At 55.2% G+C, this 15,943-nt stretch overlaps 1 protein-coding gene across 1 annotated transcript; it reads left to right on the top strand.

Moving 5' to 3' along the window:
* Nucleotides 1–3,474: 3,474 nt before the first annotated feature.
* On the top strand, nucleotides 3,475–10,169 carry CPA1 (carboxypeptidase A1). Its single transcript, XM_045855757.1, has 10 exons — nucleotides 3,475–3,620; nucleotides 4,119–4,200; nucleotides 4,648–4,881; nucleotides 5,112–5,213; nucleotides 5,771–5,872; nucleotides 6,046–6,156; nucleotides 6,853–6,943; nucleotides 7,484–7,683; nucleotides 8,207–8,291; nucleotides 9,915–10,169. Exons 1-10 carry the CDS (start codon nucleotides 3,556–3,558, stop codon nucleotides 10,100–10,102), a joined length of 1,260 nt encoding a protein of 419 aa, XP_045711713.1. The 5' UTR covers nucleotides 3,475–3,555; the 3' UTR covers nucleotides 10,103–10,169.
* The last annotated feature ends 5,774 nt before the right edge of the window (nucleotides 10,170–15,943 follow it).

The following is a 15,943-nucleotide window of genomic DNA, read 5'->3' as shown; positions in this document are numbered from 1 at the left end:
ACAACAGAAATCCCAATTAGTACAAAGGAAAGGTATATTCTTTTGTATTATATAGCCCAAAGGAGGGGCAACAGACTCAACAATATCCAGAGAAAGATGTCTCCTTCTCAAGAGTGAGGAAACATTTTCCAGAAACTTCCTCCCTGGCTTCCCCTCACATCTCATTGGCGAAACTGGGTCACATGCCTGCCCTAAACCAATCACTTGCAAAAGAGAATGGGATTCCTCAGTTGTCTGAGGCTGATCTTAGACGTAGTCCCTGAGCTGGGAATGGGGTAACGTTCTTGCAGGCAACCTGGGCTTGGTCAGGGGAGGGAGGGAGGAAGGGATGGAGGGAGGTGGGGGGAGGGAGGGACACTGTGACCCGAGTCAGTGTGGCTCCAGCAGGCCTCTCTGTCTGTTTGCCTTCGAGCACTTGCCCGGTCACCTGTCCTTGAATCCAGACCGCAGCCTGGTGGTTTCTTTCTCATGCTCGTAGATCTTGGTTCTCTGCCTGTTCCCCAGGCCTGCCTGTTCAGCCTCACGGCCTCCACCTTCTCCCTTGCTTTGGACCCACTCGAGGCAAGCCCAGGGGTGGAAGGGCAGAGCTGTGGCCCTCTGCCCGGGGCTCCGTTCTAGCAAACTCGTCTTTACCAGGAGGCAACGCCCAGCTTCCGGGGGTGCTTTGGGAAAAAACCTGGGAAACTAGGCTTAGTGTCCACCTGGGATCCAGTTCCTCTGCTTCCTGCCAGTGCAGGCTCTCATTTCAGTTTACAGCATGGAATTCATCTCTTCTAACTTCTCGAGACTCTTGGATAGCGTAGACTGCTGGCTGAGGCTGCAAGGGGCCCTGTTTCGGGGGCTGCGCCTTTCCCACCCATCCCCCCTTTCCCATGGGCTCGTCTTTTCTGGAATTCGTAGAAGGCCCAAGAATGAGCCACAACCCCGAACATGTGTACTGTACGTGGGACAGAGTCCAGATTATAGGACAGCTTCAGATTTAGACATAGAAAAATAAATCTTGTTTTTGTAATGCAGACCCAAGAAGGGCTCTGCAAAATCAACTTTGCTGGCGGGGGGTGGGGGGTGTGGGGGGTGCAGGTTAGAAAGCTTGGGAAGCCCGCAGGACTGTGAGGAATGGGGGAGATGGTTGTTGATCAGAGGAAGAGTATGGTCTCCTGGGGAGACAGGAAAAGGACTCCAGCAACGATTAAGGAGGGATAGGTGTGACTTTGTGGTCAAGCATTGAATAGTGTGGTAAAGACCCCTTCATTTCCCTACCTGGCAAAATCCTGTCATGAAGCCACAGATGAAATGTCACCTTCTCGGTAAAGTCTTCCCTGGAACCTCTTGTATGGACCCATAGTGCTGAGTCCATAGCCCTACTGGTACTGCTTTTGTTTTTTATTAATCCTTACCCAATAATATGTTTATTGATGTCACACACACACACACACACACATCGGTTGCTTCCCATATAAGCCCCTGGGGATAGAACCTGCATCCTAGGTATGTGCCCTGACCGGGGATTGAACCCGCAGCCTTTTGGTGTACGGGACCATGCTCCAACCAAGTGAGCCAGGGTGTCCTACTGGTACTTGTCATGCCACAGCACAGAAGGTGCGCTGCTCAGGTCCTCTGCGGCAAGGAGAGCAGCCCTGGAAAGTCCTTCGCGTGTCTAATTCTATTCTGGTGACAGTGTCTGGTGACACCTGTCAGAGAGAACCAGCAGGTTAGTTGGTTCCTTCTGTCTTTCCCACCAGACCACCAGCTCTCTGAGATCAGGGACCAGTAGGCGGGGGCGCTGTTGACTGACGGTCCGTCCCATCGCCACATTGTGATGAGGCCACACTTCCCACGGGCTGTTCCCAGCTGGCGACCGAGCATAGCACACACTGGGGCCCGTGTTCGTGCGGACGCAGGGCCCCCTGATTACGGTGTTGGCTCAGAGACAGCGCATCAGCCCCGCCGGAATGTTCTCAGAGCGGCGCTGCTGTCTGAGCTCTTCCTGCCCACCCTCCTTCCTTCCCCGCTCCGTTCCCAGGTGTGAGATCTGGCACCTGGTGAAGGCTCTCCTGCCTCCGCCCGATCCCTGCTCTGTACCCTTCCCGGGCATTTCTCCCTGTGAGTCTCCTGCATGTCTGATCTTGTCTTGGTGACAGCTTCTTGGAGGACCCGAGAGAACAGAGTGGGTTGGGTGCTTCTGTCTTCCTGCTAGACGGTGAGCTTTCTGAGATCGGGGACCAGTGTGTGTTGGGCGTCGCCCCTGAGTGGAGCACAGCTCCTGGCCCAGCAGAATGAGTGAACAAAGGGGTGAGACTTGAGAGAAGGGGCAGATAAGTGAGAGAAAGAGACCAGAGGAAGCTTCAGGGGGCAAGTGAGCCTTGCCCGGCCCGGAGGCTGCCGGCGTGGAAAGCAACAGTCTTCGCAGAGACTTGGCATCTGTGGAGGATGGACTTAGTGTTTTACCATCTTCCCAGAGCTGGGGTCAGGGGAGAGCTGTGGGTGCCTATGTTGGGGTCACCCTGCCTCGGCATGGGAGGGTTGGCCAGGTAGGGGTGGGGCAGGGAGGCTGAGCAAGCAGATGGGAACCAGAAAGGGCCTCCTCGGCTGTCCTCTGCACCCAAGCCTGCGGCTCTGACCCAGAGCAGGGCCCCAGATGGTGCCGGGAAGCCCTGGGGTGCCCCCATGAGTCAGGGCGGATTTTCGTCCGATGTCTCCACCAGGAGGTCGGCATCCAGAGCCACAGTGAACTCCCCTGGGCAAGTTCCAGTTTCTCCGGTGCTCTGCGCAGTCCCAGAGGGGCCTGGTCCTGCTCCCGCCACCACACTGTCTACTCCAGTGACATCAGTCTACAGTTCCCACCAAGGCCAATCCTGACCCCGGAGCCTGGTTCCAGCCGGCAGGGGTGGAGGGAAATGCTGGCAAAAATTAGGCTCCTGTCCCTGCCCTACTCCCACAGAGCCACTGAGGCTGCTAGGAAAGGGGCTGGAAGTGCCCGTCAAAAGGCCGTACCCCAGGGTCAGGCACAGGGTACGGGGAGCCTTGGATGAAGCCAGTGTGACGAGCCAGCAGGTACAGAGGCTGGATGGAGCAGCGGTCTCGGCTTGCTCCGTCACAAGGACAAAATAGCTGGCGCCCAGGGACATGGGAGAAGGAGACGCTTCACAAGAGGTCCCAGCCGGTGCGGTTACCCCAGAGCCCTGGTTTCTTCTCCACCGCCCAGGCCAACTGTGGGTGCCCGGGGTTGCTGGCTGCAGCCCTGTGGGGGAGCGGGGTTCCAGCTGGGAGGCCTTAAGCCCCAGCTGACCTCCAGGCCCAGGCCTGTCCTTCATGGCCAAGGGATGGAGACCCAGCTTATTTTTCCAGCTGCCCTGTTTCCCGCCACCTTATCAGAAAGGGCGAGAAGGTGTCAGAGTTCAGAACCCCCCACCCCGCCCTCCCCGTGGGACAGCGCCCAGGTGCAAGGGGGGAGGACAACTCTTGGGCACAGCTAGGCGACTTCTGTCCTGGGAGAGCTTAAAAGGCCCCAGGACATTTTCCCAGTCTCAGTTGACCTTCCCAGCTGGGTGCAGCATGAAGGGGCTGCTGGTTTTGAGTGTCCTGCTGGGGGCTGTCCTCGCCAGCGAGGACTTTTCGGGGTAAGGGTGTGGAGAGGAGCAGGCAGTGCCCATAGGGGAGCCTGGGAGGACTCGGCCTCAGGCCACTGCCCGGAGGAGACGAGCAGACAGATGCGCAGGAAGGTGGCCAGCGAGGAGCAGGCTACCACGTGCCCCGGGAGGCGGGCTGACCAGGGACCGGGGCTGTGAAGGGGTCTGTCTCTCAGGGCAGCCTCCTGAGCCCTGGAGAACCGGAGCTCTGGGGAGGAATTTCCAGGAAAGGAGGTGGGAAGAGGCCTGGCGGGCTTTGGAGAGAGACGGAGTCTGGACTGGGACTGGGGGCAGCAGCAGCGGTGTCCAGAAGGCTCTGAAGAGCCCAGACCCTCTATTGCTTAGACGCCTCATGCTGCCCGCTGCTCAGCCCAGAGGACCGAGGCCCAGCCTGGGGTTTCCAGGCTGCCTCCCGCCCTCCTCCCACCTGGGAGTGTGAGTGGCCAGTAGGGCCTTCTCAGACCCTCAGCTTCCCCTGCCCCCGTCCAGGCACCAGGTGCTCCGAATCTCTGTGGCCGATGAAGCCCAGGTCCAGAAGGTGACGGAGCTGGAGGATCTGGAGCACCTGCAGGTCAGAGGACAAAGGAGCCCTCCCTGAGCCCCCAGGGCACCTCTCAGGCCAGCTGGGCTCACCCTGGGCCCTCACCCACCCCTGGAGCCTGGGCTCTCTCTCCCGAGCCACCCAGAAAGGAGACATGGGACCGATCCCTTTTAGGAAGGGATTAACCTTGCCCCCACCCCAGTTCCTGAATCTCAGTGCACTTGAACATCTGAGCAAAGGCTGGGGGACCCCTGTTCCGGTACTTTTCCCTCCCTTGCTGTCTCAAAGTCTCCCCACCCCACTCTGCTCCCTGGGCCATTTCTCTGACCATACTGGTCTTTGTCCTGGGCCCGGGGGTTCCCTTTGTCCTCTGCCCCTAATGTTCCCAGTTATGTGGGAAGTTCTGGCACCAGCACCTGCTCCCAGGCTGGCCCCTCCCCAGCCCGCTCTGACGGTGCCGGCTCTTGTCCTCCCCAGCTGGACTTCTGGCGTGGCCCTGCCCAGCCTGGCTCCCCCATCGATGTCCGAGTGCCCTTCCCCAGCATCCAGGCTGTCAAAGTCTTCCTGGAGGCCCATGACATTGAGTACACGATCATGATTGAGGACGTGCAGTCGCTGCTGGACGAGGAGCAGGAGCAGATGTTCGCCTTCCAGGCCCGGGCCGCCTCCACCGACACCTTCAATTACGCCACCTACCACACCCTGGAGGAGGTGAGGGGCCTCTGTGACCACGTCCACAGGCCCCTGCAACAGGCCGGCAGAATTTGGTCAGAGACAGGGTGTACGTGACACGGGCTCTGTCTCCACATGGCCTGGGGGCTCTGGGATGTGGCTGGTCCACACAGCAGGGCTCACAGCTGGCCCGCTAAGGGAGCAGTTAAGATAGGCATCTGGGCGCCTGGAAACCATTAGAGCCGTCCTGCCGTCCTCTCCCTCCCCAGATTTACGGCTTCATGGACATGCTGGTGGCCGAGCACCCGCAGCTTGTCAGCAAGCTCCAGATCGGCAACACCTATGAAGGCCGTCCCATCTACGTGCTGAAGGTAATGGGTGCCTTACGTATGGGTGTACATGGGCACACGTGCAAGAATGGACACCCATGTCTGTGCGCCGGGTGAGCCCATGGCCACTGGGAACACGCTGTTTACCGGCTCCCCATGCTGACGTTTGGGGAGGTCTGAGTCTCCATGCTGGTGTAGGCGTGTGCCCCCCTGCACAGCTCTGGCCATTGTCTCGTGTGATCTGGTGTTTAAACTTTCAAGTTACCCAAGTGTTTCCAATCCGGTGTCACACTGTGGAAAGTATCCTGGGTTGGGGTAACCCAGATAAAAGGTTTTATTTGTGAACTGCAACAGAAGAACAGGGCGGGGCCTGGAAGCCTGGCCGAGTTATATTTGCCCCGACCTTGGGCTGAGGGCAGAAGGCCCAGTTCTGCAGGGCCCCTGTCCAGCCCCCAGCCCCCCACCTGAGTGACGGCCCCACACACAGAGCCTCAGCCTATGATGCCCAGAGAGCAGGTGGCCTCTGGCCCGGGGCGCATTTCCCTTCTAGGAGGCGGGACCAGGCCCAGCCAGCCCATTTGTCTGCTCCTCTCACCCAGTTTAGTACCGGGGGAAACAACCGGCCCGCCATCTGGATCGACACGGGCATCCATTCCCGCGAGTGGGTCACGCAGGCCAGTGGGGTCTGGTTTGCAAAGAAGGTAAGCCTGGGGAGCCGAGGGGGCACAGGTGTCCGGGGCCCACAGAGGCCCTTCGCACCGGGGGACAGTGCCCGCACAGGGAGGCCGAGGGCAGCTGTCTGCACGTTGCTCCCCAGCACGGCCGATGTCCGACCTGGCCCGCTCTGCCTCTCTGCCCCCCACCCCCCCTGCAGATCACACAAGACTATGGCCAAGACCCAGCTTTCACCTCCATTCTGGACAACATGGATATCTTCCTGGAGATCGTCACCAACCCCGACGGGTTTGCCTTCACCCACAGCAAGGTGCGCCGTGCGCCTTCTCCTGTTCTCGGGGAAAGCGGGGTGGGCCTCTGGCCTCGGAGCCCGACAAGTTCCTCACCCCCATTCTCAACCCCCGGAAGTCAAGGGAGGGCAAACAGACCCGTCCCCCCTAGACCAGGGCTCACAGCTCTGGCGGTCTCGGCATCTCGGGCAGGTACTTCTCGGTGGGGCCTGTCCTGTGCATGCGGGGTGTTTAGTGCATCCTGATGGGCACTCACCGGAGGCCAGCAGCAGCCCACCAGTTGAGACCCCCAAAAATGTCCTCAGACATGACCAATGTCTGTGTGTGGGGGGGGGACAGAACTGTCCCCAGGGGAGACCCACTGCCCCAACCCTTGCTTCCTGCTTTTATCTTGAAGGCAGGCACAGCACGCCGTCAATCCAGCGTGTGCGGGGCGGGCGCACCGAGTGCCCTTTTCACTTTCTGCCAGTAGAAACCTCTGGCCTAATGCCATCCATGGTCTCCTCCACCCTCCTGCCACCAAGAGCCCCCTTCACAGATCCCTCTCCTTCCCTAACAACTAGCCCAAAGTGCTCTCTGACCCCACGCTGCGTCCCCACCCAAGCTCCGGATGGGGTGCCGTGTGTTGACTGAGGCTCTGCAGCCCACACGCTTCCCTGCGGGCTCCGAACCCCGGGCCAGGGCTGGGATGGTGATGTGTCTCCTTCCTTCCTCAGAACCGCCTGTGGCGCAAGACTCGCTCCATCACAGCAGGCTCCTCCTGTGTCGGCGTGGACCCCAACCGGAACTGGGATGCCGGCTTTGGGCGTAAGGCCCAGTGTGGTCCTGGGAACAGGGATGGGGCCCCCGGGAATGCCTTCTGACCCTGCTTTGTTCTGTTGCCCCACCCCCACCCCACCCTCCTGACCCACGTCCTAGTCCTGCCCTAGCAGTGAGGGCTTGGGGGTGGGGGAGTGGCGGGAATGTCAGCCCCGCCTCGGGGGCTTCCAGTGAGGAAGGTGGCACTCTGAGGCTTGCTGTCCCTTGTCTGTCACAAGAAAATGCCTTCCAATGGACCTAAGGTCTGACGCCTGCCCAGGGGTTTTCAGCTCCTTCCCTCTGTGGCCGCTTCACTGCAAGTGAAGTCTGACTTGAGGATCCCTTTGCACCTCCCCAGGGCAGGTCTGTCCTGTCTGCCCAAGCCTGGCTGGGAGGGAGGTGGGACGCCCAGGTTGTAAAAGGCCCCTGGTCTCTCCTTAATCCAGGGGTGGGGGTGAGCCCTCCTGCACCCCACCTCACCCCCGGCTCTGTGCAAGGACACTCTGCTTCGCTGTAAGGAAGCCAACTACCCCTCCCCTCCTCCCACAGTGGCCGGAGCCAGCAGCAACCCCTGCTCGGAGACTTACCACGGCAAGTTTGCCAATTCCGAAGTGGAGGTCAAGTCCATTGTGGATTTTGTGAAGAACCATGGGAACATCAAGGCCTTCATCTCCATCCACAGCTACTCCCAGCTCCTCCTCTATCCCTATGGCTACACGACAGAGTCAGCCGCCGACCAGGCTGAGCTGGTACGCGCTGACCCCCAGTGCCCTCCGTCCCGGAGGCCGCGTTGGGCCGGCATAGGGTTTCACCCGTCAGAACTACTTAAGGCACTAAGGGCCTACCCAATGCCCAGCACCCTGTTCCTCCCTGGACCCCCGATGGCTTGGGAAGATTGGCAAGACAGCCTGGCCTTGCTTTTGGTCTGGGAACCTGAGGCGTACAGTGGTTGGGTCACTTCTGTCACATGGCAGGGTGAGGGGAGGGGCTGGACTTTGAGCTGGTACCTCAAGCTCACACTTGGAGCTGCAGCGCGGCCGAAGGGCGGCCAAGTGCCATCCAGTCAAGTGCCATCTGCTCATCCTGCAGGGTCAGAGCTCCAGGGCCGACCCTGCAGGACCCAGCAGGCTCCGTGTTCTCTGCTAGGGACCTGCGTCTGCAGAGTGCAGGTTCCAGGGTCACCCTGCCAGCCCTGGGCTTCCCTGGCCCTGCTGTTCTGGGGGCCCGGTGTGGCTGGCCATGACACGTGGTCTTGCTTGGTGTTTTCTCCAGGATCAGCTGGCTGCGTCTGCTCTAAAGGCCTTGTCCTCTCTGTATGGGACCAAGTTCAAGTATGGCAGCATCATCAAAGCCATTTGTAAGTGGGTGCACAGTCTCTGTGGTGGGGGGGCCCTGGGAGGAAGCTCAGCTGGCTTTTCCTACCCCAGGGAGTGTCCCTCCTGGAGGAAGTAGCCAAGAGGGCTCAGATCTGGGGTCATGCGCAGGGAGAACGGCCCCCGTCCCGCCTGAGAACTGCTGGTCCCCGGGGCAGTGCCACCCTTTCTCTGCCTCGACACCTCCCAGCAAACATGTCAGTTCCTCTGAGAACTCTTGTCCCTGTGTCTCGGGGTTAAGTCTAGCTTCCCACATGTAGAAGGTGGAGTGTTCTGCTGGCATTTGTAGATAGCCAGGAAATTCAACGTAAAGACTGCTTCTCCTGCCGTGGCCTTCAGTTGGAGACGCCACCCTGTCTTTCCCCAGCCTACTCAGCCATGTCACACCTGTGGGGGGGGGGGACGTTGCCACACAGAATGGAATCAAGTCGACAAATGTTTATTTGTTGTGCACCTACTATGCACAGGGCCTTGCTTTAACATGCTTGGGAATAAAATAAGCTCAGGTCGAAAAACTTACATTCCATCCAGGGAGACTGATGATAAACATGGGTAAATGGTACCGTGTGTCAGGTGACCAGTGCTGGGGAGAGAGAGGAGAACTAGAGCAGGGTGTTGGGGGGTACTCGGGAACCCTGGGGCTGGGAGTGGACAGGCACGTTGAGGCAGAGGCCTCACCGAGAGAGTGAAATCTGGACAAGTGTTGAAGGCAATGAGGGAGCCAAGAGGCGCTGCCACACAGAGGAAGCTTCTAGAGCAAAGGCCCTACTGTGTGGTTTGGTCCAGGGTTGTGGGAATAGCAGAAATAGCACAGACCCCTCATGGCTGCAGCTGAGAGAGAACACAGGATTGGAGAAACAGTTGGGGTGCAGGCAGATCCTTGCGGCCCTGAGGGAATGCGCCAAGTTCACCACCGGCTGGGGAGGCAGGAAAAGCAGGGGACCGAGACCGAGGCGGGAGGGCGGTACACGCTTCTCACACACCTCCCTCCTGGGGCGCCCAGGTTTGGGCGGGCCACAGTCTCCCCCGGGGCTGGCCTTGCTTTGGGGCTCCAGGTCTTCCTTGGAAACTCCTTCCACCCCGAGTCAACGTTTTTGCTTCATTCAGTGTTGTCAAGTTAAATTCTGATACGCAGCCGCCTCCCTAGCTGCTTGGTAACTGCACATCTGGACAAAGTTTCTTCTGAAAAGACAGACAAGGAGCTTTTGCTTTGACTCTGGCCCTTTGCACTGTCCCTTGCAGACCACAGCCCCAGGACACAAATCCTGGTGACCCAAGTGGGCAACTTTGGTGTATTTGGAGGCCTGACCAAAGCGGCTCCTGCAGGGCGGAGGCAGTTTTCAGTGGGACTTTGGCAATGGCAGGAACCTTCTTGCACCCCCAGGGAGAGGAGAACCATTGCCGGTCCACCTCTCTGAGCCTCTTGGGCTGAGAACCTTCAGGGGGGTTTCTCGGGAGGAAGCCAGGCCGCTCCGTCAACAGCAGGGCTGAGTAGATGCTACTCCAGTCAACACTGCAGGGACCCTGCGCTTTGGGCTGTCGGCCCGGCCCATGCAAACGATTCAAAGTGCTTGACCTTTGCTCTCCTGTGTCTGTTCCCGCCCCAGACCGAGCCAGTGGAGGCACCATTGACTGGACCTACAACCAGGGCATCAAATACTCCTACACCTTCGAGCTCCGGGACACCGGGCGCTACGGCTTCCTGCTGCCGGCCTCCCAGATCATCCCCACGGCCCAGGAGACGTGGCTGGCACTCCAGACCATCATGGAGCACACCCTGAATCACCCCTACTGAACCCGCCCTTCGGCCTTCTCCTCCTTAGCCTCCCTGACAACCAAATAAAGTCTGAGCACACAAGGAACCAAATCTTGGGACATGCGTGTAGGAACGCGTGCGGAGCGCCTGCCTTTTCAAGCGGGGGCAGGAGTGATTTAGTTCCTGCAGGCCTGGCTGCAAATGTGTGGGCGGTTCGACCAGTTGACCCCTAAATCCCCCTGCATTCCAAGGTCCTGTGAAGTTGTATCCAAGTGGCATCTGTTTTAATTAGACCACCCTGAGCTCAGCTCGTCAGTGGGGTGATTTGTTCATACCGTGGTAGCAAGCAGCAGTCACAGCTGCTAGCCAAATGCCTGGCACCCCGCTGTGGCGAGGAATTCTGCTCGTACAATAGCCTCGCTGGTCAGACCCATCCGTCTACAGCAGCAACGGCTTTGATATGGGGCAGAGTAATCGTGGTGGCCACCGAGGTCCCAAGTACATGTTGCAGCCTGGCAAGGAAACTTCTGTAAAGCAAACGTGGTCTCCCAGTCTTGAACAGAACTGGAAGAGAGCAAGTAGGTTAAATGGGATCATCTTCGGAAGATGAAGACCGATTTCAGGACCATTTATTAATTGTAGTGCATCACACAGACTTTGCCTTGAGGACAAAAGTAGTTTCCTTTATATTTGCACATCCTTTCTAGAATATTTCTTTCTTTTTTTTTTAAGATTTTATTTATTTTTTAGAGAGAGGGGAAGGGTGGGAAAAAGAGAGGGAAACATCAGGATGTGGTTGCTTCTCACACGCCCTCTACTGGGGATCTGGCCCACAACCCAGGCATGTGTCCTGATTGGGAATCAACCCAGTGACCTTTGGTTTGCAGGTTGGCACTCAGTCCACTGAGCCACACCAGTCAGGGCCTTTTCTAGCATCTTTTGATCCACCGTCTCTGCTCCCTCTCCTGTCTCGACCACCACCACTCACCATCCACAAAATTTCTCACACCTAAGCCTCTCCTCTCCTCCACAGAGCCTGGAACTTGTCTTCCCTCCTTTTTGGCTTGGTGATTCTCACGGCTGTGACACCGCATTGGTGGCTGGCACAACCATACCTAGGGTATCTCAACATTTTTCAAAGCAAGAATCTACCTGTTTTCCAAATCTCTCAAGATGTGCCTGTAGAACAGGGAACTACTCCCACATTCCAAATGAAGCCAATGCTTCCACGAGGCCATAATTTGGCCATAATTCCTACCTGCCGAAGATGGATTCCCACAGAGCTCGTTGGGGAGTTGGGGGTGGATTGGTAGCTCCCCAAACAGAGGGGAATGGGGTGGGGACGGCAGCCTCTTCTTGCATCAGCCAGGTTGGGGTGTTAGAATGCCTGCAGCTCCGCTGACTCAAAAGTCTGGTCTTTGCCACACAAAATGGGCTGAGGTTCAAACGTTTTTTTAAGGGACCCTTGGGGAATTTTCATCTTGACATTTTTTATTTTTATATACATATATAATATATTATATAGAAAAGATATATGTTTATATATATATATATATTTGCTACAAAACATTCTAAAAAACAAAAAGAATGAGGCTGACTATGCACGCAGTATACATAAACACAAGGCAAGGTAAAACAATGTTTCAGTCTCTACAGAAATGTGACCTAAGAATTCTAAAATATTTCCTTCGAGTCATTTTTTGAAAAGCATTTCTCTTCAACCCACGAAGGTAAGCTGAAACCCATTTTAATGGCTCAATTTGGGCAAGGAAAAAATTGATCTTTTTTGTTTACTAAAGACTGATAAGTAAAAAATAATACTCTTAATGATTTCAAGTAATTAAATCACCTAGCTTAAAATAAACTTCATTCTCTGATGGTAGGAAGTTTGACAACCCATCTCTAAAACCATCGACAGTGCAGACACCCAGTACGTGTTTGTGGAATGAAGAAATGCTCTCCGTTTTTACTAACGAACTCATGCATTTTGTGATCTGCATATTACAGGCTTGCACGTTATTCTGAAGTCTCCAAGTTGTGGTTTAGGAAGTAAGGCTCTGAACAAGTAAGAGTCCAGAGGGCAGGCTTTGCTCTGTTCTCTTCAACACTTAATCCCCACTGAGTGGCCAGGTACTCGGCACCCAGTAGGCGCTTAGCGAATGCCTTTTCAGTGTTGCCATGGAAGTCGTTGATGCTTTTATTTTGTATGTTCAGTGTAGGAAGAGCATGACATTTTGTTTGTAGATACATATTTTTAAAAATCTATTGGTAAAAACTTCAGTGTATAAAAACAGAAGCTAAAAGAACACAATTTTAGAAAGTACTGGAGCATATATGAAAAAGCATATGAAAAACTTTGAGGGGAAAAAGAGCTCTTATGGGTAAAAGGGGCTCGAAAAATAGACTAACATTTCAAAAGAAAAACAGGTAATTCCCAAAAGAAGCAACACAAAAAGCCAATAAATGTACGAAACATACTGATCCTCTGAGTAATCTTTTTGTTCGCTGAAGAAAAACAGGCCCCGGACCCAGTGGCTCGGTTCGGGGGAAGCGTCATCCTGTCCACCAAGAGGCTGTGGGTGGACAGGAGGCAACCGATCGATGGTTCTCTCCAAAAAAATCAATAAACATATCCTTGGATGAGGATTTAAAAAAACCAAATGTATCATTTTTCTCCCATCGGATGGACAAAGAATAAAAAGATAGGCGAGGGCACGATGAAATGAGACCTGTCGTGTCCTACTTCGGGGGAGGAGGAGGAATTTATACCGCCTTCCTGGAGGGCAGTTTGGAAACGCACATGAAAATGTCAATGTGTTATCCCTTTGACCCCGAGAGTCCACTCGGAAGAATTTAAAATATTCAGATGAGTTCAAATCTATGCATATACATGGTTATAATCATAATGTAAATAGAAAGGAAGAGCACTGAAGTAGAGACCAGCGCTGGTGCCGACGGGACCCGCCCACACCCGGGAGCGTCGTGCAGCCGCGTTGGTGCCCGCCGACGTGGAGCCACGGCCACGACATCCCCAGTGGAAGAAGCTGGCTGCACAGCCCTGCAACTTTACCATGACATTGTGTATTTAAAATGGGTGGACTTTGTGACGGTTCATGTTTCCATGCTGTTATTGTAAAAAAAAGAAGCTGGTTACAAAACAGTATGTCGAGCATGCATCTCGGTTTTGTCTGAAACACGCACACTCACGCACGCCGCCTGTAAGGATGTATTCCCCAGCAATAATTATGGTTGCCCGGGGTAGTGGCGGTGATTTTCCTCTTTATTCCTCTTGATATCTTTCTGACTTCCTTTCAAGTGAACCTCAATAATTGGGAGGAGGGGAGAAGCTGTTTCAAACATGCCATATAACCCGTGGGTAAAGTTATTTAGTATCAACTCATTATCAACACCAGACATCAGCCATCTTAATTTCTTTTTTATCGCTTGTCATTTCTCCTGCTCTGGCATTATATTTCACCATCCATTGCTTGGAACAATGTAATTGTCTTACCTTTGGAAAAAATTACACTCCAGATAGGGCTAGAAGCAGCAGTATTTGTACCAGGGGAAGGGGTTACTCATGTCCCCACGGGGGGTCCACCCCCAAGCACTCTGCTGGAGCGCGGATGAAAATTCCCCAGTGCCCTTTCTGTCCACACTCTGTTCCCATAGCAGTCTGGGGAACTGACTATGCTAAGAGACTATGTCTAGCCTCCAGGGCTTTAAAAAAATCCTTGTTTTTCAATGAACTCATTTTACTCTTTTTCTTAGACCATTATATATGGCCTGTGGGCCACTGGTGGTCCATGAGAATCCTTCGGGTGGTCCCTTCCACATCCAGCTTTCTGGCTTTGGCCTGAAGTTAAAATTGAGATGTGGTTGAACACAGTCCAGCTATGACCTCACTGGTCCCTCATCCCGTGCAGGGCTGTTCGTCATCTCAGCAGTGGGTGTGTGAGGGTGATGGGGCTCAGTGGGCTTGAAGGTGCAGGCGGACGCATGCTCGGGGGCCCTTAAGGACGGTCATCGCCCTGCGAACACACTAAGATCCAGATACCATTTTCAGGGAACTGACAAGACCAACTACAACATCCAAACTGGCCAGGTGAAGGAAGACCCCTGAGAGAAAAGCACAGAGCATGTGTCAACTCCGGAAAACCTGTCAAAGGGTAAGGAATGCTCCCTAAAGCTTTCAGGATCCGCATTAAATTGGGAACTCAAATTGTGAGCATCATCTAACAGCCCCAGAGGCTGAGACTGCCAAGTGTTTCTTGCCAAACCGAGAGGGAGAATGAAAAGTCCTCCGCCTACCCGCGGCAGTGGCACTCAGCTACGTTTCAGCCGAGCGTGGCGGAACGAGACCGCTGCTAGCGCCCGCGCGAGGCACAGAGGGTTGCTGCCCTTCCTCCCACCCGGGCCTGAGGCCGCGAGCCAATTCACAAAATTTGTGTCTCGGCCTAAATCAGAAACACCACCAAGGAGAGAAAAGACCAGACACAAATCATATCAATATGGTTTATTGAATGAATAGTTCAACCTCTTGGGAAAACAGCCTACTTTTTCCCCTAGGATCTAATGAAAAGTTTGTAACTCATTCCTTAAGTGATGCCCCAGGAGTTGTTCACTGAGAAACAAAACAAACCGCAGACACTTTGGGACACCTGTCTTCCAGCCAGGTCCCCAGGTCCGGATGGCGGAGGTGTGCAAGTACGCGGTCCTGGGAGAGGATGTTTCAGCCCCTGCACTTCTGTCGCCTTCTGTGTAGACAGGGGAGGGCACCTTCCCTGGCATCTCGGGGACGAGGAGAAAGCCAACAGCCAGGGAGAGGCACATTTCCGTTGGTGAACTGAAGGCGTCCCCGAGGGAGGCCATGGCCGCGCCCACTATGAGCGGGAACCACGGAGCAGAGTGGAGGATCGAACTTCCTGCGCGGCCATAACCCTGGAGCTGGATCCCGGCCTCTCCACCTCCCGGCGCAGTGACTGGGGGCGAGGTGCTGAATCGCCACTCGACCCTCTGTCTCCTTTCCTGAAAATGAGGGCGCCTACCTCAGAGGACTGCCGCGAGAATTAAATGAGTAAGAACATGAAAAAGAATCTGGAAGCACCGCCCAACACACAGGAAGCTCTCCAAATGCGTGGTGGTATTGTTATCTGGAAATTGCCACGACTGCAAACAAGAGGGAGAGGCAATAACCCACTCTCGGATGGGGATGGTGTGCGAGCCGTGAGTGGTGAATTCTGAAGGCCACTTTCAGCCCTACGGGGACATGGAAACAGGCCTTGGGAATGCAGACGGCAGGGTCACAACCACGCCTCGAGGCTCTTGGGCGCCCCCTGCAGAGGGTGATCTAAACCCCTCAGGGGTGTGAGTGCCTCTCCCACAAAAGCAGGACAGGCCCACGGGGATAAAAGATAAAATGCTTTCCGGATGCCCAGAATGGCTGACCAGCACTGAGTGGCCACCATGATGGGCATTCCATCCCTGACTTCGGTCTTGACAGTTTCAATCCATCTAGTCACACACCCTTATTAAGGGCCACTGTCATATCGTTGCTGATGTTCACCCCCTAGGAGCATATAGGCAAAATAAAATTTCAAATTAAGAAAAATATAGCCCATGAGGTGAGAGCATTTGGTAAGGGACCCCTGTACGCCCCACCTTTTACCAAGGGCCTCAGGGTGTTCGGCATGCGAAGGGACGCTGCTTCTGTCCGGGAACAGACAGAATCAGCATGGGAGAGTCAGACCACCAGGGGCAGGGGACCGTGGTGTGACCAACGTCATTTGGTAAACGCACGGACGCTGTGCACCTAACCCTGCTCTGTCACAATTCAGTGCCGAGAAATTTCCATTACATACTTCACACTGTAACTGACTT

Source organism: Phyllostomus hastatus, unplaced genomic scaffold (assembly GCF_019186645.2).
Source record: "Phyllostomus hastatus isolate PE091 unplaced genomic scaffold, TTU_PhHast_1.1 phas_scaffold_114, whole genome shotgun sequence".
Classification (NCBI taxonomy): domain Eukaryota; kingdom Metazoa; phylum Chordata; class Mammalia; order Chiroptera; family Phyllostomidae; genus Phyllostomus; species Phyllostomus hastatus.
The sequence above is the reverse complement of the archived record's forward strand: the minus strand, read 5'-3'. Positions and strand labels throughout refer to the sequence as shown.

Excerpts from the sequence above, each read along its gene's own strand:
- CPA1 (XM_045855757.1), top strand. The coding sequence starts at position 3,556 with ATGAAGGGGCTGCTGGTTTTGAGTGTCCTGCTGGGGGCTGTCCTCGCC. Across the intron at positions 6,944-7,483 it reads CTGGGATGCCGGCTTTGGGC|TGGCCGGAGCCAGCAGCAAC; the intron begins GTAAGGCCCAGT and ends CTCCTCCCACAG. Across the intron at positions 7,684-8,206 it reads CCGCCGACCAGGCTGAGCTG|GATCAGCTGGCTGCGTCTGC; the intron begins GTACGCGCTGAC and ends TGTTTTCTCCAG.